The sequence below is a fragment of the Vespula vulgaris genome, chromosome 7 (genome assembly GCF_905475345.1).
Source record: "Vespula vulgaris chromosome 7, iyVesVulg1.1, whole genome shotgun sequence".
In the NCBI taxonomy this organism is placed as follows: Eukaryota; Metazoa; Arthropoda; class Insecta; order Hymenoptera; family Vespidae; genus Vespula; species Vespula vulgaris.
In genome coordinates this window covers 7,424,303-7,448,554 of record NC_066592.1, presented here as the reverse complement: position 1 = coordinate 7,448,554, position 24,252 = coordinate 7,424,303, and the positions used below count along the sequence as shown (strand labels likewise).

Below are 24,252 nucleotides of genomic sequence, written 5' to 3'. Positions count from 1 at the left end.
TATGCTAATGCATAGTAGCAACTTTACAGGCCATCAATTCTATTTAAAATCGCATATAGTTCGAATGATTGATTGGTCTATGTAAAAAAAAAAAAAAAAAAAACTGCAAGTACTATAATATGTTACAAAATTAGTTAAAGTTTTTAAAAGGAAATCAATCTGAACTACAGATATTATTATAAAATATTTATAACAATATCTGAATCTTCATTATATCTTTAAGGTAGATATTATTTTAACATCAATATTCAATTGAGCACGTTTGAATTTTAGACCTTTTTAAATCGACTGAAATATTCTGAGAAATAATTATATTAAAAAGATTAATTAGATTATAGAAAAATTACTAATGACATTTGCGATATAAGAAATATATAAAAAATTTGAAAATTTCACTATTATAAATTCAGTGTATAAAATTTCACTATATACTTTTCATTATTATAACAAAAAAAATCATTCCCTTGTACTAAAAAAAAATGCAGAAACGAGAATGTTACTTTCTCAACATATATTCAAGTACGATTAAACAATATGTTACATATTTATAAAATTAAAGATTGTAATTACTGTCATTATTAAGAAGCAAAAAGTATAATAATAGAGTAACTACAATGTTACAAGAAAAGTAAAAAAAATTAAATAGTATTGTAAATTTGTAATATGCAGCTACTTTTCTACATAAATGTTTATTATTCCATTATAAAGTTGAAGAATGTATATGTTGAGAAAGTAAGATACAAAATATTTCAAGACTATAAAAATCAAATAAAATATTTTGAAAAAACTAAATACTATAATTCGTTGGGATATCAAAAGATTGTTATCATTCAGGAAACTGAATGACTAGGATATTATAATTGTCATTTTTCGAACGGATATTGAAGAACGATCATCACTTAGAGAACTAACATTAGAGGACCATTACCTAACGGCAGGCGTTGTAGAATCGTCATCACCCGGAGAACGGACATCGAGGGATCATCTTCACCCGGAGACTGGACATCGAGGGACCGTCATCACCCGGAGACTGGACATCGAGAGACTATTATTACACGGAAAATAGACATCGAGGGACCATCATCACATGGAGAACGGACTTCGAGGGACCATCATCACATGGAGAACGGACTTCGAGGGACCATCATCACATGGAGAACGGACTTCGAGGGACCATCATCACATGGAGAACGAACTTCGAGGGACCATCATCACATGGAGAACGGACTTCGAGGGACCATCATCACATGGAGAACGGACTTCGAGGGACCATCATCACATGGAGAACGGACTTCGAGGGACCATCATCACATGGAGAACGAACTTCGAGGGACCATCATCACATGGAGAACGGACTTCGAGGGACCATCATCACATGGAGAACGGACATCGAGGGATCATCATCACCCGAAGAGTGGCGGACATCGAGAAATCATCATCACCTGGAGAACGGACATCGAGGGACCATCATCACCCGAAGAGTGACGGACATATCAAGGGACTTCCAACCATTCTCGAACCATCCAATCCAACCATTCAAGAAGCGGACATCAAAGGTCAATTTTCCATGTCATGAAGGAATCACTATCGCCATCCATAAAGCTGGATATGGAAGATCATCGAGGGAGCAGATATATTAAGAGACCACAATTATTATTAAGAAGTAGATATCGAAAGATCATCATTACTCGGTACACGGACATTGAAGATTTAGCATCATTCGAAGAATGGACATTGAAGGGCTGTCATCACTCGAAGAATGGAAGTTGAAGGGCTGTCATCACTCGAAGAATGGACATTGAAGGGCTGTCATCACTCGAAGAATGGACATTGAAGGGCTGTCATCACTCGAAGAATGGACATTGAAGGGCTGTCATCACTCGAAGAATGGACATTGAAGGGCTGTCATCACTCGAAGAATGGAAGTTGAAGAGCTGTCATCACTCGAAGAATGGACGTTGAAGGGCTGTCATCACTCGAAGAATGGACATTGAAGGGCTGTCATCACTCGAAGAATGGACGTTGAAGGGCTGTCATCACTCGAAGAATGGACATTGAAGGGCTGTCATCACTCGAAGAATGGAAGTTGAAGGGCTGTCATCACTCGAAGAATGGAAGTTGAAGGGCTGTCATCACTCGAAGAATGGAAGTTCAAGGATTGTCATCACTCGAAGAATGGAAGTTGAAGGGCTGTCATCACTCGAAGAATGAACGTTGAAGGGCTGTCATCACTCGAAGAATGAACGTTGAAGGGCTGTCATCACTCGAAGAATGAACGTTGAAGGGCTGTCATCACTCGAAGAATGAACGTTGAAGGGCTGTCATCACTCGAAGAATGGACGTTGAAGGGCTGTCATCACTCGAAGAATGGACGTTGAAGGGCTGTCATCACTCGAAGAATGGACGTTGAAGGGCTGTCATCACTCGAAGAATGGACGTTGAAGGGCTGTCGTCACTCGAAGAATGGACGTTGAAGGGCTGTCGTCACTCGAAGAATGGACGTTGAAGGGCTGTCGTCATTCGAAGAATGGACGTTGAAGGGCTGTCGTCACTCGAAGAATGGACGTTGAAGGGCTGTCGTCACTCGAAGAATGGACGTTGAAGGGCTGTCGTCACTCGAAGAATGAACGTTGAAGGGCTGTCATCACTCGAAGAATGGACGTTGAAGGATTGTCATCACTCGAAGAATGGACGTTGAAGGGCTATCATCACTCGAAGAATGGAAGTTGAAGGATTGTCATCACTCGAAGAATGGAAGTTGAAGGATTGTCATCACTCGAAGAATGGAAGTTGAAGGACTGTCATCACTCGAAGAATGGAAGTTGAAGGACTGTCATCACTCGAAGAATGGAAGTTGAAGGACTGTCATCACTCGAAGAATGTGGACATGGAAGGACTGGCCACCACTTGAAGATCATCATTCGGATTGAAGATTATTACCCTTAGAATAAACATTAAAGAACCAGCATCATTCAGAGAGACATCGAAAGATAATCTTTAACATTAGGAATCATAGAATCATCGCTATTCAAGGAAATCGGTACCATCACAAGATTGAACGACATTGAGGAAATACTATTATTTGTTCAGGTTTGAAACTTACTGAAAGAACATGGTCATTATCATTTGAACTTAGACATGAAAATATCTAATAGAATCATAAAAAAAACAAATACTGATATATCATAATTGTCATTTTCATAAGAATTCAAATTATCAAAGAGTTTAAATTATGAGTTATCATCCAGAGAATTAATCATCAATTAAAAGTCATTAATTAAAAGTAATCATTGTTATTTAAAGAACGAATATTGGAGGACTATTTAAAAAGACATAGTATATGAAAATATCGAATAAAACTATTATTAGAAAATAACCAATTACAAAGGCATCAAGATTATAAGATCAATCGACATCATAAAACTTTGATATTAAAAACTTAATTTAGAGATATTTAAAATTTCTATTAAAGAGAGCTTAACTGTTTTTCTTTTATACTATCTATACTATTTATACTTTTATACTATTTCTTTTATACTATTAAACATTTTTCTTTTATATTATTTTTAACTTTTATATTTTCTTTAACATTATTTTTATATTATAGAATTTTGATATATTCTAGAAATTTTCAAATATTTAAAATCTTAATCGCTAAAAGTTATCCATACGTTTTTTTATTCAAAAATAATATAATTGTAGAAGTATATAGTAGAGGTAGAGATATTTTGCATGGGAGTAAAGGTATTTTTGTTGAATAGAATTTGAATATTTCTATTTTTATTTACAGAAGCATCATCAAGATACATTCGAGTTATTGTTAGCCTCAAAATATATGCTGTAAAATTTAAGATCATTAACATGAAGATTGCAAACACTCGAAGAATCAAGATCAAGAGAAACGACATTTTAATTAATAAATAATAATTTAAGTTAATTTTCATATTTAATAATTTATATTTTCAGAGGTGTGTTTGTATGTCTCTGCGTGTGTAATGTGTGTGTGTAATGTGTGTGTAATGTGTGTGTAATGTGTGTAGTGTGTAGTGTGTAGTATGTAGTGTGGTATGGTGTGGGCGCCCGTGTGTGTGTGAAAAAAACTTGTAAAATTATATTTTATAAATACATGTTTGCTATACATTATGTAAAATTATTATTTATATTTTATTATTAATTTTTATATCATAATATATCAATAATTATAAAAATTATAAAATTAATTATTGTCCAATATTTTAATTAATATAATCCTATGTAAAAACTCATAAATTTAACAGAAAGTAACTGTAATATGTGTGAAAATATATTTTTTTATAAAACTATTTTCTATACAAACTTTAACGTTTAAATAAATAAAATTACGCTTTTATATCAATATCGTAATTATTGAGGTATACCTGTATAATATTCTTAAGTTATGAAGTATGAAATTAGATCTATAACTATAAAATCTAGACTATTCGTATTGTTATCAGTAAAGGTATGTAATGGTAAACGTACTTGCGTAGTAGAATTATTGATGTAGATTAAATACTAAAGCATGATAACGTGATCATGATACGTTTCAACGATAACATTCTTGAAAAACAGGTTCCATATTAGCATAAAAGATCAAGTAGATAGATACGAGAAAATTATAGAACATTAATAATTTATTTTTCAAAGTTACTTGAAAGTAATTTAAATTTGCCGTCAAACGAATTTAAAGCCAAGAGAAAAATTAAGAAATTGATCAAATTTTCTTTATTTTAAATAAAAAATCAATCGAGCACAATAACAAATATTCAAAATAACTGTATGTAAGATAACAATACCTGTACAGGTTTTAAAACTGAAACATATAAAGCTAAATAATAAATAAATTTGTACAGTTATTTATGTTCCAATAGTAATCTGTTATTTTATGTATAAATATTAAACAAGAATAGATTTAACGTCCAATCGAAAATTTTGAACAGGGATAACAATTTTTAATAAAAATAAAAAAAGATATAAATTCGAACTATTCTATTTAAATATTATCATCGATAAACGGATGCATATGATTGGATCATTGTTGGAAGTATTATTTTTCTTAAGATTGAGGGAAAAATACTTTTATTTATTATTACATATACGTTTATTTTAAATATAGATTAAATTTAAATTAAATGAAATTTATTAAAGATTCACAATATCTATACATGCGAATGAATACGATCGAAAGAATTATATATATGTATGTAAATCTAGTTTTCGGAATGCGTCACGGCCTTCGAAGCGCCACGAACGGTTTTCCGACGTATGGTACCATATCATATCGGAAAGGTGATCGTTGATTGGCTCGCGCTTGGTACCTCACACCACCCCACACTACCACTCGGTTTATACCAAAGGCGGTGGAACGGGTTGCCTGGCAATCGAATAAAAGAGGGGAAGGAGGAGTGATTTCGCGCGTTGACCGGATTCCGAGTTGTTTCTGATACATTCGAGAGCTAAGGTGCGTCTTTTCTCGTCTGACTAGAAAGCGTTTGAAAAAAGGCGATACCTATCATCTCAGTACGACGAGATGTCCGTCATGGGTAAGGTAAGCGAATTATTCAAAATTTAGATATCGCTGATCGCTTTGATCACAACTCCCTTCCTCTTTATGTAGCTCAAGGCCTGTGTTATGTCGTTCTTCGATTAGAATTTGATATTTTACTCGTTTTTACTTGTTGTCTGTTTTCTTGATAATTATTTTGATATTTTAAAATACGATGACCTTGTTCAATGATCTTCTTAAGTCACTTTTTCCAGAATAAATTTGCTTTCTCTCTCTCTCTCTCTCTCTCTCCCTCCTCTCTCTCTCTCTTTCTCTCTCCCTCCCTCCCTCTCCTCCCTTTCTCTCTTCCTCTCTTTCCCTCGATCGGTCCCGAGCTAACATTTGTATATATGTATTAGTCATTGGTATCGCTCGTGTCGGTAAATGTGATAAAAGATAAAAAAAAGAAAAATTATCTTTGTTTCTTTTTTATTTTTTTTTTATTTTTTTTCCATTATAGCCGGTACTCTATTCCTATTGGAGGAGTTCCTGCTCTTGGAGGGTGAGAATTGGTAAGAAAAATAATATTCTTTAATTTAATATAATTGTACATTTTATTTTAAATATATGCAATAACATATTCGACATATATCTGTGTGCATTTAAATATTTTTATTTCATTGTTTATCATATTAATAAAGTAGATAAAAGAATATTATAAAATATACGTTATTTTAATGTTTTATCAGTTAAGTTATATCTTATATATCTTTGTCTTCATAGCATTAAATTTAAAGGAGATACCTTATGACATAAAACCTGTCAGCCTAGTGAAAGGTGGAGGAGAACAACATTGTAACGAGTTCCGTGAAATAAATCCAATGGAACAAGTGCCTGCACTTCATATTGACAATCATACATTGATAGAGTCTGTGAGTATAAAGTAAATTATATATTAATGAAATGCATTGCTTAAACAATAGTAGTAAGTGGTTATATTGGTTTTTCTAGCTAAATATATTACAATATCTGGAAGAGACTAGACCACATCGTCCATTGATGCCAGCTGATCCAGTCAAAAGAGCTAGAGTTAGAGAGATTTGTGAAGTGATAGCTAGCGGTATACAACCTTTGCAGAATTTAGTTGTACTGATATATGTAGGGGAAGAACGTAAAAAGGAATGGGCACAGCATTGGATAACAAGAGGTTTTACAGGTGATCAATTTAAATTTCATATTGAAATTGAAATATTGTATTATTATAATCAATAAGCTTACATTTGTAAAAATAAAAGTATCAACAATAATTAAAATTCTTCCTTTTACAGCTGTAGAAAAATTGTTGTCTTCCAGTGCAGGCAAATATTGTGTAGGAGATGAAATTACATTAGCAGATTGTTGTTTGGTGCCACAAATTTTCAATGCCAGAAGGTTTCATGTTGATTTGAGACCATTTCCAACAATTTTAAGGGTAGATAGACATTTAGAAGGCCATCCAGCTTTCACTGCAGCTCACCCTAATAACCAGCCTGACTGTCCACCTGAGGCGACTAAGTAGCAAGCAAGGCAGACCACCCTTTTCCTCTTCTAATTCATTGGAAGTATGGAAAGAGGTGGTCCAATTTTTTGTGGTTTGATAGTGGCAAAAGGTGTTAAAGTACCCATGAGCCTTATTTTGTATCAAATTTACAAAGAAATAACGTTATCAAGAAACTACTCTTTGTATTTATAGAGTAGAATTTACATGCATATAAGATGCGTTTTTGCTTAAATTTTTAATAAGCACAGAGAGCATAACGTTAAATTTGCAACTATATCTTTTGCTAATTTTATATGAAATACATTTACAGATCTGTAAGATAATGGTACGTTTTCACCTTTTATCACTTTTAAACTACAATTAAGTACTGAAATGGTAGATGATACAGAACATACTATGTATCACTGATACAAGATATTTCATCATGAACATGATCAAACTATGTGCTATTGTATCAGCTGTTTAAAAACAAAGTGATAGTTGTGCCATTTCTGTACTTAATAAAAGAATAGGAATATTGGCCTATTTTTTTACTTCTGTTATGTTGTTTTGATTATTTTATATGCACAATCAAAATTTACAAAATTTGTCTTCGTACAGCGTTTACATAATATTTTATATAATGTATTAACCTATTAAGAATAGGTTCTGTTGTCTGAAATCAAAAGTTTACTTTTATACTTATAATATAATTTTTCAATTAACTTTGACTCATATAGAATAAGAAAAAAGTGTTACTATTTAATAATAGTAAAATATCTTTAAATTTTTTGCTGAAACTAGCATAATGACTGCAACTTCCAATACATGTAGTATATAAACTTTGAAAGGAAGAGGGAAATTCATAGGAAATGCATTTTATTGAAATTTAACAACAATACTGAGGAATGAAAAGTACAAATCATATTCCTTTTAAAACATTTTCCCTTTAGGTACATCTAATTCTGTCGCGTGAGATAACTTCACTAAGTTTTAAATAGTAAAAATTATATATGATGATTATAATAATCAATTTATAATTTTTATAGTTCATATTATTTTTAATGTTAAAAACTATATATTTTTAAAAATGAAGTATTAATTCTTTGGAAATTACAAAATTTATATCAGGAATATGTCAAAATTACGTCTAATTTTCCTTATTTGAGATTATTATTATTTTTTTCATTTATTATCAGCATATGACTACATTTAAGTTATGTTAAGATAACTTCATTAAATCAATAATTGAAGTATGGTAAATAATTAATCAAATAGATTTATCATCAAACTTTTCTATATTTTAAGTTTTTTATTAATATAATATTGTGCAATTGATATTACTTGTTTGTGTATTTTCTACTATGGAAATAGAAATAATAATCAATTGTATTTTGCCACTGGGACTTTGTTATGAATGCAGAAAGTATAAAAAATTAATTTATATTTACATACTGATCAGATAAAAATTATGCATACGGCATACAAATGATGAACGTAGATAGATATGTAGATAATTTTTTATACAGAACATCTAAATCAAGGACTCAAGTACGATCATTGTATTAAATTAACGAGATTTATATAGATATCTATGTTGTTTTTCTCAGCGCAGTTTTTTTGTATATTGTCTTTGTCCATATATAAAAGCGCAAACAAGTAATGCACATTACAGTTGTATACAACATAGAATTATCTAATAAATTAAAAAAATGAAAAGCACACGTATTACATAATAAGGAACATGTAATTGAATATTGCTATATATTGATCTTTTCTTTTTTTGATTAATAATTTAATTTCATTAAAAACAGTTAATCATATAATGATCAGTAATTTGATGACTGATAATGAATTCATCACCATTCATATAATTTATATAAAATAAAAATTAACTTACGTTATGAGTACATGGTGAGATATAGTAATTTTTTCTGTAAATTTTAAGGCAAAAATAGTATTTTGCCCAATTACACTGATACAATATGATTATATAAATATACAGTTACAATATATCACTCTGGAAGTAAAATGTAAAACTTTTATTGGAAGCATTATATAGTTTGATAAAATAATGGCAATAAGCATATTCGTTACAACTTCATGTTGCTATGGTCCTAATTAGATTTTAGGTAGGATTACTTACATAACATTTGTAAAAGAATGTGTGGGAACGTTAGAAGAGCAAATGTGAATCTGTATAATAATGGTAGCATTTTGTCACCATAGTATGATATACATATTTTATAAGTGAAAATGATAGTGTATGTTCATCGCTTATAGGAAGTAATAAATTCTGTGTCATAGCAATGTATATTATTTTGTAGATGCTAAAGTAAAAAATAATGAATTAAGTATGTTTGTGACTGTGCACTTATTATTTGAATAAATATACATTTTAATTGTATTGATATAATTTGTACTTGTAAGAAGTATAAACATACATATATTGAGTAGCATTCATTTCAAGAATGTCACTGTTTTGTTATAAAATACATGTTTCATACATCCAATACTTATTTTTGCCTTCAAGTTTTAAGATCATTTCCTTTAATAGAAATAATATAAATTTCTTTTTTTTAATAATGTATATCTAGCATAAAAATTCTATATAAAAAGTTTTTGATTACAAAAGCTTTGAATAATCTTAAATGTTATTAATAATTTTATTTAAACAAATGCTGTTTTGATGTTTTTTTTGCAATATATTGATGAACTATACACTTTAATAATCTGTAAATATTGCTAAAGATGTTAATAATAACTTACCATAAAAGCCTTCTTGAAATAATTCCAAAATTTAGAGAAGAAAATAATAATATATAAAACATACTAATATAAATAATGAGGATTTTGCTTTATAAGGGATTGAAAACAATTATGGTTTGATAATATTTATAAAGGTATTAAATTTGATGTACATACAAGTGAATAAAATAATACTACAAAAATAGAAATGTTCAAATATGATTTTGTAATAAGCTGCATAACATTGTGAATGTAATACTTTTTAATATCTCTATTACATTCATATAAAGTATATATTTGTATATGTATATATATATATTATTTTACAAATTTATATTTTTCATTCTCTAAAGTCAACAATACTCAATGACAATCAATTTTAACATGAATATTTTCACTTGTATTTTCTTAACTTATTGCATTTTGATTTTAACAAGTTATTTGCAGCACCTTTTCGCAAATCCTTCAGGTAAAAAAGTATATTCACTTATCTATTGACTAGTTAGGGCAACAATATATCTATCATTAACTTGCACAGCAATGAAATGCACAGAGCAGATAGTATTCATACTTAAAATAAATTTAAAAAAAAAAAAAAAATGCACATGTACAATTATACAAATATCACCTATAAAATGGTATAATTAGATAAAAATAATAGAGTAACAGTGACATGTGGAATGATATAATTATTTATATTAACATCTGTCCAATCATGCATTGTTAATTATTCTTTTGTATGCATTTTCATGGAATTCTTATATACTTCCATGTCACTATTTCTTCATTCGATATATTACTCAAATGAATTATTACCAAACACAGTCTTTCACCCTGTTAATAAAATAGTTATATAAATTTTTATATAACTAACTGCAGATAAACTAGTTATATAAATTTTTGTGTACAGAAATTGATCTTATAAAAAAATACTTACATACTAAGTGTGATTTAAAAATATCTTCATTATGCACAGCATATACCTTATTTACAAGTGCATCTTGTCCTATAATTCGATCAAATCCTTGGTAATGATCACTTTTATCAAAACTTAGGAAGGATATACAATTTTATAGATTATGTAAAAATTGTCTACATTTATGATATTATATTTATATAATAAAAAATAATATAGAATAATATTTCAAACCTTCCTAATTTTGACAAAATTACAATAACTTCTGAGATCTTGAGATAATCAAAAGAGTTCAGAATTCTTTTCATAAACAAGTGCTTATTTGCCACACTATATGTTATGTATATATATGTATATATATATATATATATATATATATATATATATATATATATACATACGCGCACACACATACATTCATACATATATACATACATAAATATATGCATATGTTATATACATATATACATATATATATATTTGTTTATTTATTTATTTCACAGAATAGAATCCGATATAGACAAAAAAGAATTCAGTGAATGTGAAATAGTGTACATGGTGACCATACAGCGACATTGAATGGATAAATGGATGGATGTATGGATGGTGGCTAGGTCATGAAATGAAGAACAACAGAATGCATTTAATGAGCGATTGTTTATTATGTTCTTATGATCACTTGTCATACAGGTAACGATGCTTTTCATGAATGAAAATAGTTAATATATTATGTTTATTTATAATTATTTAACATTGAATGGAATAAATTGATGATGAAAGAATAACAATTTATGAATGTAAATAAATGTTGTTAGCGTGTAAAGTAATATTAGGATAGATTCAAAGTGCTGTGAACTAATTTTACTTCGTTGATAACAATAATGGTGCCCAATAGGTAATGTTAGGACATCTATTTAACAACAACAAAATATAGAACAATTGTATCTAGTAGATACAACGTTAATAAATAGAAAAAAAGTAACGTTACGAGTCACGTGATACGTAACAATCGATACGTACTTAATCATTTGTGAAAATTCTTTGTCATGACATGTTTATAACGATTTTGAATAGAATGTTGTTAATGTCATTTAAACATCCTCTATGTGGACACTTATCGCATCATCGGTAAGAATACCGTACTATTAAGCGTTCAAACAACAAATGCATATAGCAATGTTGTTATTCACTCGTTACATTTCTAACTTGCCATTGTTACTTGGAACATAAAAGTTACAAGTTTTCGCTTAATAAATATATCTTTAACCAACCATACAAAGGTACATTTGATGAGATACTAAGAACGTAATAAAAAATAACATTGCATTTGTGCTTAATACAATAGCATTTGGAAGGAAATTGTAAAACGTAGAACAATATTCGCGAAACTTTTTCTTTTATAATAATATATAACTTTGAGGTTTTCAGAAATTATTGTGGCCAGGTCATATATATGTATGCGTGTTTGATGTGTGTGTGTGTACGCGCGTGTGTGTGTGTGTACGTGTGTATGTACATATATATATATCTCTTTTTTTTAATAGCACAGTAATGCTCATTTGCCTGATTTTCTTTCGACAGTTTATACGTGCATTCAATAATTCGTAATTTATCGAAAACTTCGTTAATTCTATTTTTTTTAAAGCGTATTTACGAAGAACCTGTTAGTACAAGTTACAGTAGAATTAGTTTTTCATTCATATTTCAAAAGTAAATTACAGTGTTCTCTGAGAAAGAAACACTGAAATATTAAAAAATACAATTTTGCTCACTGCCCGCAATGCACCATTTTATATTCTGACCAAGTGAACTGTGTAAAGTGTGTAATTATAGCATAAATGATGATTAGAATGTTTGCCTAAATGTGCAGCATAATTTATAATGTGGAAAACATATGATACGCAAGATTGTGTCCTTAAATTACTTTATAGCCAAAGGAATGTAAGATACAATACTTGATGATCGTATCTCATCAGTAATGAATGAATATTTATGGTACCTCTGCAGCCAGCTGCTCTTATTTCAGATATCGTGGAAGATAATTTCTATTTCTAATTGGGACAATAATTAAGGTGTGAACATATAAAGGTAAAGCACAATGTCGCACTGCGTTATGTGTGGAACCTTCTACTTGCATGTAGGCATGTGATTTTGACACTGTTTTAAGTGTAAATGTTTTTTGTATGTATGATCAATTTATGAATGTGACCGTGCACATATGCGCATCTGTGCACTTGTGACTTAGCAATATAACTACTTATACTCAACAAGGTACTTAATATCTTTTTTTATCCCCGAGCTGCTATGTGCTACTTCTACCTCAACAATAACGATCTTCTTCAAGTTTTTTTACATATGCTTACCCAAAATAATATACCATATTAATAGTCTAAATCTAATTCTCACTTCCAATAAAATAACATTACATACAATTTTGTACAATCCTTCTAAATTTTTATAATGAATGCTCCTGTTATCCAGATATTGTTTCATTACGTTCCTTTGTGAAGTTTTGCAATGTTATAATAGTGATACTGAATCATGACAACAAAATTTATGATATGAAAAATATTCCACATCTTGCATGCACTGCTATTTTGTATATACTGACCAATGATATAAATTATATATTAAATTTTAATAAAACTTATTAAACATAATTTTATTTATGAAATGCATTTTCTTTGTCACAAGAAGATAATATAAACTATATTATATATTATTTATAGTCATAAATTGAAAAATTTATGACTATATTGAAAATATTCTTAGTAAAGAATAATAAATAATTTCATCTATGATGCTACAACTATTGCTTATACAATGATCCATTACATAAATATTTAATGAGAGAAAAAAAATAATTCATATAATATTTTAAAATTTGGTCAGTGTATTATACAATAATACATTGTTCATCAGTGTTAATTATACACAAAACAGCAATGCACAACACTATAACAACTCTATTTGTAATAGAGCATCTATCAAAGTCATTCTGTGCAATTTATGCTTAATATAATTTAATAATTTTTTTTCGCATTATACTTAACACACTCCAATTATTGTTACACTCCTTTTACTCTATTGTCAATTAATGCAATTCAATAAATGATTTTTGTGACATTTTCTATTATAATTCTTAATATAATAAATCTTAATATAGTAGTAGAATTTATATTAATTTTCATGGCTATTGTGAATTCGCCTTATTATTTAAAAATTTAATCATAGTTAATATTTGCAAGAAATGGCAGTAAAGTAATTTTTAGAGAAACAATATTATTAGATGACTAAATGCAACATTTCTTTAGATAAAATAATGTTAATAATTGCAAATAGCCAATTAATGATGTAAATTTTCACATAGAAGAAACGATTGTAGGCCTTTGTCATGATCTCCATTCGTATTTTTTTTTCATAAACTATTGTTTTAGTTCATAAATTTCATTGAACGTGTCATTTTAACATATACGCATACTATAAATGAATATTATTGTATTATTTAAAAACAAACTCATAAATATTATATTGTTGAATAAAAAAAATGGAAAAGATTCAATAACATAATTTTTTTATGAGTTAAATTATTATGATTTTATACATTTCGAAAATTATAAACAATAATTGAACAATTTTTATTATAATTTATGAGAAAACGTTGCATTTTTTATTATCTTTTACCAAATATATGTATATACTTCAATCAAAATTAATATTGTTTTGCTTTATAGAATCTTTAATAAAATGCAACAATATAGAAACTAAAATCGAATCTTGATCAAAAGTATTGATACTGCTATTATAATATTTAACTCCTTATTTCCGCGATGAGAACTAATATTTCGTATAATGCAAACTAAACGATCATATAAAGGTATTTTATAATACTTTATAACAAGATTTTATATATAATGAGAAATAAGTATAGTCCGACTTTATTCAAAACAATCTGCACTTTGCAGAATATACACATCTTTAACAACACGTTCTACTGTCAAGTGTCAACAAGTGTGGCTGATGGTGGTATCAATATGGCACTAAAGTGATTGGATGGAACACAAATGTAATGCAGAAATTTTCCTGGTATCAAATATTTGTTGATTTTTCAGATACTTACTATGTAACAATAAGATATTGTTATTTTTTTTCTTATAAAGATTAATGTAATCTATGCGAGAGTGGAGTGATGGATGATGGAGCATGATTCAGGATGTAGCCTAGCACACACAGCCAAGTAATGTGACACGCATGTCATCTTGTGTGATAACATGTGTCAAATTCAATTATAGTTACTGTAACAATAGTCATATTAGAATTGAGGCGAGTCAATGCAATTCCTACAGTTCCCTGATTACTACACTACATCTCCACGTGCGAGAGCATAATTATTTACTCACTCGGTAGATACTTCAAATATTTCATCCTTATTAATTAAAATGTTGAAACTGTAACGATAATTTCATAAGAGATTTAAGAGACTACCTACACACCTATATCTAATAATTCTGTATAACTAAATATTACGACACACACAGAGATCATGTCGCATAGTTACTTATTGAGTTAGTGGATGAAATATCTCAAACTGTACAAAAACAAAGTGTTACATGAAGTAAGATTCATCTATGATCAACAATGACTGCCGGCTCGTGGATACAACACTGAATTCTCCTTTAAACAACTCGTAGGTAACTGGTCGGCGAACCAATACTGTTTTGCCACTTCATGTACATTGTTATTGCCTTTTATTTCAAAAAATAACTGTACAATGTAGAGCCAATTAGATAGTATCTAATGGTATCTTTATAAGTGTTATCTAAACGTAACTAACATCTAAGTGTTAGTATTATCAGAATAATTTAACAAAATATATACCGATAATAGAAAGCAGTTACTTGTACTATATGCCAGTGGCACAAATTGAGGTACTTAGAAAAGACTCTAGTCACATCCACTTTTCTATGCGATTGGACAATTCTTCACTATATGCAACTCTGATTTCTGTACAGAATTTTACACTTCGGCATTATATAACACGCACACCTTAATAAATGTATTTAGCATTAAAGAAGTACTTACTATACATTCATTTGATTTACGTACACATGCAAATATTGTCACATATGTAGAAAGAAGCTCCATTCTTGACTTCTCCTTGCCGGTGAACTTTTGTAATCCATCAAGTTATTTTTCCTGCGCAAATAAATTCTACAGTTTTAAAACGCTTAATATATTGTGGCATTTTTCATGTACTGGCTGCTGGTAAAAATATCCCTTTATCAACTCCATCACAGCTAGTCTTAAACATATTCTGTCCTACTAAGGAATGTGTTAACTTGAAAAAATCTACAACACAATTTATGCTACCCACAAGTTGTTTTACATAGAGAGATATATTGTTTTAATGAGTAATTTAACTTTTCTGAGAAGCTAATACATAAAAATATGTTTCACTACTTATACTTGTAATGTGATTATGATAATTATGATTTGGAATATAACGAGTAGGAAAAAGTTGAAATGATTTGTAAAGTTGTTGTATCTAAGAAAATATTCTTTTAAGTGACAAAATGATTAACTATTAAGAAATGATATTCCTTTTTTTGTGATTATTGATATTCTTTTTTATAAATTCTATAATGTATGTAAATACCGGCAGTCAGAAGAAAGAAAGAGTTTGCATAGAAATTTTGAAAACGCGAAAGGAAGAATAGTAACATAAGATTAACAATAATCAATGATAGATATAATATAATGACGTGATGATAATTAGTAAAACATTACTATGATATAATTAATATAGAGAAATATTATGCTGCCAATAATATAAATAGCATCAGAGCTATTAAAATAGACTAATTCACAAATTAAATTAATGCTATAAATTACATTTATGTATTCTATTAGAATTTTATAACAATTCTATCTACAGCAAACTAATGTTTTTGCATTTTATGGTGCCTGTGTGACTTCAATGCATTTGAACAACACAGTAATGTTAATCGACACATAGAATTTATGGTTAAACGTAAACCTGTTCTTTCATTTGCGGACGCAAATATTTTATCAACAATATTATAATATCATTCCACTACCTATAATGTGTATGTGTATGTGTTTGTCGTGTTGTGTATGCGTAATATGCGTGAATACGCGTCTCATTTATATCTCAAATAATATGAATTCTCTTTTTGTAAGTCTATGTCAATCTCTTCATGTATATATATACGCATCTTTATATATATATATATATATATATATTTATATATAGATATATTTCTCTCTCTCTGTAATATATTATTATTTTATCATTTTTACTGTTATTACTCATGTTATGCGATATTTATAAATGTACAAGTCATTATTTTTAAGAGCGGTGAGCCAGCGCCTCCAGCTATGAATTGTACTCATGTACACTTATACATTTCATTAGACGCTACAGCTAATAATTTTAGTTACTAGTTTTGCTATACCCATTATTAATTACCACCTATCTTATATCACCCCATCCTATTACCTACCCGCAAAGATAAAGTGATTTGAAATGTCAGTATTAGCCCTCTTTTATAAAAGAGTAAACACAGACTGCATTCGATCGAACACCACTATATTGAAACAAGAGTTCCAAATAGTTTTACATTACACAATGACCCCACTCTGTTTAAAAACAGTAATTATATGGGTCTGCTTTGAGTTTTGCTCAGATTAATATGAATAAACTTGATAAGATTCTACATAAATTGTCATACAGATCTCAGGAATGTATGACGTGATGGTATTTCACTCTCATATATAAGAAACATATAATTTTTTATAATGTGATGAACTATGAAGTATATGACATAATTCCAATCAAATAGCAAATGTTTTATATAAAAAATTGTATAGTGGATAAAAGCAGTGTTCAGCAATAACAATAACTTGCACACAAATATGCACAAAAATTATTTTTACAATGTAGACAATGTACAATGTGATATAATGTATGTATATTTGTATGTATCTATGTACGTATGTATGTATGTATGTATTTATGTATTATCATGTTAGTTCTATTTATTACTACATTGTGAAATAATATGAAAATTTTCTAGCAATATATTAAATTTATTTCCATTTAATTAGTATATTTCAAAATTAAAAATAATTAGATGAATGTTTAATATATTAATTATATTTCTAAAAACCAAGGAACCAACTCTGTGCAGTTAAGCTATGGAAATATTTGTTATTATAATAAGAAAAGTAATCATTTTAATGGATATGACATATAGGCTTTTACCTTCAAGTGAGTATATGATGAAGAATAAAGTCAAAAATTATGCTACTTTTGAGTATACTTATCTAAATATTACACGAAATAGATAAAATTCTATTAATGCATGGATCCAACGATTTAGAGTTAAAAATGATACTTGGCAATGGTGAATGATTATTCTTTATGTACTTAACTGGTCCAGCCAGCTTTGATATATAAATATATGTTCATATTTAGAATAGCTCTTATTCTGTATGCATATTCAACTTCAAGCCAAGTCATCTTTAACTTGTATATGGAAAATCTTTGGTTTTGGCAAGGTATTACTCTATACTTAACATGCCTTTTTAAGTAACACGTTAAGCGAGTAAGATCTTGTTTAGCCTAGACATTTGCTATTTAAGGAACAATTTAACATAATAATTTAGATATGGTTTTATGATAAAATAAAAATGAATTTTTTTTATGAAACTAAGTGAAATACTCACGTCTCATTTAAAGACTTTCAAATGAGTTCTGTATGACATAAATTTCAAGTAATATTCAGTCAATATATTATTAAAAACAGAAAGAAGAAAGATGATTCTCCGTAGCATCTGCCACATATCTTAAAGGTTTGTGGTCAAGCATACCACATCTAGTTCATAGCAGTTTTGTCGGATCACCTGTCAATATATTATATCGTATAACTAGATATATTATGTGACTCTGATGTAGTACGTGTGTATTATATGTGATAAAGCCCCGTAATGTGGTGTATCACAGAACAATTGTAGTAGTTATCATATAACATATAATATTTATATCATAATAACCTTAAAAGATAGATCAATGTTGACGAGCCATGATGGATGCATGAACAGTGATGAGAGAATGCAAGCGCTATAGTGATGCAGCGATAGATGACAACGGGTGGTAGGTGGTGGTAGTGGACAAGTGTTAAAGAAGGGAGAAAGGAGCTGCCGTAGCATCTCAAAGTGTGAAGAGGCGAACAACGGAGCCCGATAATGGAGATGATCAAGAATGCTGTACTTGAAATCAGTGAATCATACTGGCGATGGCATTTTGACGTGCTCGTTTTGCTTCCTCTTCACTAATCCTTTGCTCGATCAAGTACTGAGCAGTGCCGATCGCATTGGGATAACCCGTGATAGTCACTATGCGGTTCCTGGTACCAGGGGCAAACATGCCTTTCTTAGAGATTTGAATGTTGGCGCCACTTAGGTGCTGAATCTCAATGAGGGCACGACCACCGGGTCCCAGAATAGCTCCCACTATAACCTCTGCAATTTCTATGTCTACTTTCTTGGTCTCCTTGTTGTTGGCGTCTACCTGTGTAGGACTCTTACTTACAAGTGATAACTGGTTAGTGCCCAGACCAAATGAATTGTTGTTCAGGTGAATAGCACTGGCAGCAGTGTTGTTCTGTCTAAATGGATCGAAAGGCTCGTATCTATCAAGTGTATTGCGTGGAGTAGGTGAAGTAGATCCCAGTGCAGGAACTGTTCCAATTGGCCCGAAGACTCCACCGTTATTGTTAGAACCATTGGCTGTTGTGGTGCTATCCATTGGATTTCCCAAATAACTCATACTTGATGGCATCCCAATACCCATCCCAAGGATATTGTACTTTGCGAGAGTAGCAATGGCGGTTAAAATCTCGGTAGCAGCAGGTTCTGAGAAACCTGTTGTACGTAAGTTCAGCTTTATATGTTCTAAAAGTTGCGTTGTTACTGGAGCTGTACCAGCAGTGATAGCAGCACCTAAGTTCAAGTTAAGGCTCAGTCCAGCGCCATTCAAGAGACTTACTGTAAAAAACCAAATCACAAAATATACAATCTGTTTGTATTCATGACCTAATAATTATACACTAAAATTAAATATAAATTTTCGTTAAATATCAAATTTATAAAATTTGAATTATAAACATGATGAAATGAACATAAGAGTGACAAAAATATACTTTACTATATAAAATTATATTTTACCTGTATTAAGCCCAGCCGTAGAAGTATATGTAGGTGTACTTGTTGGAGCTTGAGCATAAGGACTGCCTGTAGGATTGTAATTGGCAACAGGGCCACTTACATCAGCATAACTAACGTTTAAACATGTTCCACTTTGTGGATCATCTGCTACCTTTGCTAGGATCATCAACAAGGCATTTCGATTATTTTCCTTTTCCCCTATTACTGTGATACATCGTTCTTGAAGAGATAAATCTTTAGCTTTTTGACTAATTTGAACATAAGAGCCAGATTCTTCTTTAATTTGTTTAATGTAATTTCCACCTTTTCCTATAATCATCCCCGCAGTGCTGTTAGGCACTAAGATTTTTACCTAAAATATTATTAATCATTTAACAACAATCCTTTATATCACATAAAATCATTAAATATAACAGGATTATCATAATATCATACCTGTTTATCTCTTTCTGCCATTGCTTTACCAGATTCAAAATCCACTGTGGTTTTTGACGTAAGATCTGGTTTCTCTCGAATTTTTTCCATAATGAAATCCATGACAGACATTATAGCTTCGACACTACCAGTTATTAAACATACTCTCTCTGTAGTGCCTATAATAGAATAATTAAATCATATTATAAAAACATAAATAGAGGATTATGATACTAATAGTATATCATTACAAGAACAAACATAGATCAAGTACCTGGATAAAAATCATGTGATTTAGACATTTTAACTCTTGCTCCTGTATCTTTTTGAAGTTGTGCAATAGTCTCTCCGCCTTTTCCAATGATGGCACCGGCAGCCACACCAGGGACCAATACTTTGAGATGATATGTTCCATCTCCTCCTATAAATATTCCATAACAACTTCTGCACAACAATGCGTCAATGTATTTAATTAAAAACCTATATAAGGCCTATTTACTAATATATGTATTACAATCTGAATATTATGAAAGTTAATAAAAAAGAATTTTATAAAAGCAATGCATAGGTTAGACTGATCCGTGATCTTTAATTTAAAATTATTCCAATGCTTAATTTTTAAATAATTCCGAAAAATATGCACAAAATAAAGCAATTAGATGGTCATTTAGGATAACATTTTTAAATCGCTTAATAAAAATCACGCGGGAAAAAAAAATAGACATTGCAGTGAAATACGAGAGATAATTGGCGCGAATAATATCGACATAAGATAGTACAACGTAGGAGAATCACAAGCTCGATACGAAGTCGCAAACGTACCGTACTTATCGCGATCAAAAGACGAAAGGGATGGCGTTGATCATTCGCGATAAGAAAGACGAAAATATGCACGGAACGATGTAAAGATGGAAAGAAGGAAGCGAAGGTTCAAAGGGAAGACGTGACTCGGAAGCGCAGTGGGATTGGCACGAAGTTTTGATGCGCTGAAGGCAAACAGCTGTTTGACAGATGGAAGCCCCGTGCGCTCGCTCGTTCGCTCGCCTCGCATCGACCTTGACCCGCAACCTCGGCGGCGAAACGGTGCGTGGTGCCTGACAACTCACCGATACGCCACATCCTAGTAACTCTGCCACTTTGCGTCTAACACGGCAGTGGTGGCCGTGTCTGTGGTGGTAGTGGTAATGGCGGTGGTGGCGACGATGACGACGATGTGGAGGTGGCGGCGACGACGGCGGTAGCGGTAGCAGGCAGCAACGACGACGTAGGCGGAGAGGCGATGGCAGACACGATGCCAGAAGCAAGAGTAAAGTAGAAGAAAAGGAAAAGAAGAAGAAATAGTAAAGAATAGCAAGGTACGATGTTGCGTTCCTTGGAAGAATGAGCTTTTGCGAGAAGAACGTCACTGTATTATGGGGATCCGATGACGGAAATAATGAACGAAAGGAATAAACGAAAAAATGACACGATGTATACGTGATGGATGACATAAAATATGACACGCGACTCGCGTCCGCCGACGGTATCGTCGCTTCGTCGTCCTTGTCGTTGTACAACAATATACGAGAAATAGGAAAAAAGACGAAGTGAAGGTAGTAAATAAAAAGAAGGAGGAATCGACGGCGACTCTAGCGCGAGCAAAGGTACTACTGGCGCGAGATTGATGACGAAGTTGCAGAGTCACGAAACTGTCGACCGTCTTGTCACGATCCTCCATTAAAGTCGACGACGAGCGTATCGCGATCGCAGCTCGGCCATCCGCTCGCGCCGACGAAAAACGCCACTCTCCTTCTTTTTTCTGTTCTCACGCAAACGAGAGAAGTGAGAGAGAGAGAGAGAAGAAAGAGAGAGAAAGAGAGAGAGAGAGAGAGAGAAAACTTGAAAACACGCGACGCATCGTCGCGCGGCGCACGACGTTGACGTTGACGTTGTTTGGTGTCGACGTCGACCTCGTCGTCGTCCGTGCTGTTCTCTCGACACAGCGCAATACCACCACAACGAAACAAATCGGATAGATAAAATGCTTATGCGAGAAAAAGAAAGAAAGAGAGAAAGAATGTAGAGAATACGAGAAGGAAAGGAGACGTGGCATGAAAGGATGCGCAAATCGCTGTACGACGTGACGCGTTCTCGCCTCGTTCTATGGAGGCATTTGCCAATCGTTTAAAGTGGAAAACGAAAGGGAATGGTCGATCGGTTGGTTGAACGGCATGATAGACATCCAAACTTTTGCGACCGTCGGTCGAGTACACTGAAGACCGAGCGAGCAGAAAGAGAGAGAGAGAGAGAGAGAGAGACAGAACGAGCGCGCGAAGCGATCGCTGTGTCAACAGCAGTAACCACCAACGAGATTGTCAAAGACGCGCGTAAAACCAAGAAATAGAGAGAAAAAGACGAATGTGATGGATTAATCGAAAGGAGAGAGGACAAGGAAGAAGGAAATGCATTGATGTTCAAATGGATGGATGGATGGATGGATGGATGGACGGGTGGGTGGGTGGGTGGATGGATGGATGGACGGTCGAACGAATAGAGAGAGAAGGGAGGAGTGGGGAGGAGAAAGAGAACCGTGCGTGCGACCACCGAGTTACAATGCGCGTGAGAAAAAGTCTTCTTATGAAAGAATCGTCGCGGAGGACGTTCTATGAGATTACCTGATCCATAGTGGGACCTTTTCGTGGCGCCATCCTCCGCGTCGCAGTCGAGCGGTCGCTTTCTGGAGTCTGCGATCTCTGGGGAGGGACACGTCTCCATTCCTGAATCGGCGGCCATCTTGGTTCGGTCGTTCAGCGCAGCGCACACACCAGGTTACTACACAGGCACACACACGCACGCACAACAAATGGGGAAAGACGGAGGGAAGAAGAGAGAGAGAGAGACAGAGCAGAGAAGAGAGGAGAGGAGAGAAGAGAAGAGAGAGAGAGAGAGAGAAACAAGAGCGATAGAGCGACGGGGACGGTGCTACTCTTCCAATCGCGAAGAGTAGTAGAAAGGAAAGAGAGAGAGAGAGAGAGAGAGAGAGAGAGATAGAGAGAGAGAGAGAGAAATACAGAATATATGTACGAGAGATAAAAAGAGAGAGAGAGAGAGACGTCGGTCGACGAGGGGGGCCAGGTGTCGTGGGTCGAGCGACGAGCGGTCAGCCAGAGGAGCTACCACCACTCACGATTTTTTCTAATGAATCGAACCGGACGAACGAATGTACGAACGGACGAACGTACGCACGAGCACGAGCTTACTGATGGATTTTTGAGGTGACGGATGGGAGACGTACCGCGGACGTACGTACGCACCGTACGAACGAACGAACAAATGACACACGCTCGCGGGCTGCCGCGTCTCACTGGCAACTGCTCGCGCGCGGCTCCCTTGCCAACCAGCTGGTTTGATACCCGATGGTGCGTGCCTCGACTCTCGCGTTCCTCTCTCAAGCGCGCGCACCATCTTTCTTTCTCTGTCTATTCCCCTCTCTACTCTCTAGTCTGTATCTCTGTCTCTCTTTTTCTCTCTTTCTCTGGCACACTCATTCGGTCGACCCGAGCACCAGGGACGCCTCTCTCTTTCCCACCGTGCAGACCTCGCGGGCTTTCTTCGTGTAGGGCCGTAATATCCTACTTCAGTACCCTAACCTGTACGACGCTCTGTTTCCGGACAGTATCGTATCCTTTTCGTACATTGAACGTCTATATTTTTTCGATTTCCCGAAGCAAAGGTCGCGCCAAATCGACGACAAAATATCGTTAGACGATATCTCGCGTACATTATAAATGAATTAAGCGCATCGAAGACGCGAAAAACATAGGATCACTGGTAAGAACTTAAAAGTAGGTCGTCGGTCTAGGAACGAAACATCGAATGATGACCTAATAAAATTTAGAATAATCGAATGTCACAAGTAGTGGT

The 24,252-nt window shown here is 32.4% G+C and overlaps 2 protein-coding genes across 6 annotated transcripts; one reads left to right on the top strand and one right to left on the bottom strand.

Annotated features, from left to right (window-relative positions):
* Positions 1–5,237: 5,237 nt before the first annotated feature.
* On the top strand, positions 5,238–9,541 carry LOC127065019 (probable maleylacetoacetate isomerase 2). Its single transcript, XM_050996818.1, has 5 exons — positions 5,238–5,566; positions 6,024–6,075; positions 6,287–6,435; positions 6,515–6,719; positions 6,832–9,541. Exons 1-5 carry the CDS (start codon positions 5,549–5,551, stop codon positions 7,059–7,061), a joined length of 654 nt encoding a protein of 217 aa, XP_050852775.1. The 5' UTR covers positions 5,238–5,548; the 3' UTR covers positions 7,062–9,541.
* A 1,783-nt stretch (positions 9,542–11,324) lies between these two features.
* On the bottom strand, positions 11,325–23,262 carry LOC127065012 (RNA-binding protein Pasilla). 5 transcript variants are annotated; one of them, XM_050996801.1, is made up of 6 exons: positions 23,004–23,262; positions 20,624–20,770; positions 20,371–20,528; positions 19,936–20,287; positions 19,301–19,755; positions 11,325–15,882 (listed from the first exon to the last, which is right to left on the bottom strand). In XM_050996801.1, the coding sequence occupies exons 1-6, from the start codon at positions 23,119–23,121 to the stop codon at positions 15,874–15,876; spliced, it is 1,239 nt and encodes a 412-aa protein (XP_050852758.1). In that variant the 5' UTR covers positions 23,122–23,262; the 3' UTR covers positions 11,325–15,873. The 5 variants fall into 5 exon arrangements, with proteins under 5 accessions (XP_050852758.1, XP_050852756.1, XP_050852754.1 ...); XM_050996799.1 differs by adding an exon at positions 21,456–21,516 and having other exon boundaries at positions 11,325–19,755; positions 23,004–23,145; XM_050996802.1 differs by lacking the exon at positions 11,325–15,882 and adding an exon at positions 19,086–19,230.
* Between the last annotated feature and the right edge of the window lie 990 nt (positions 23,263–24,252).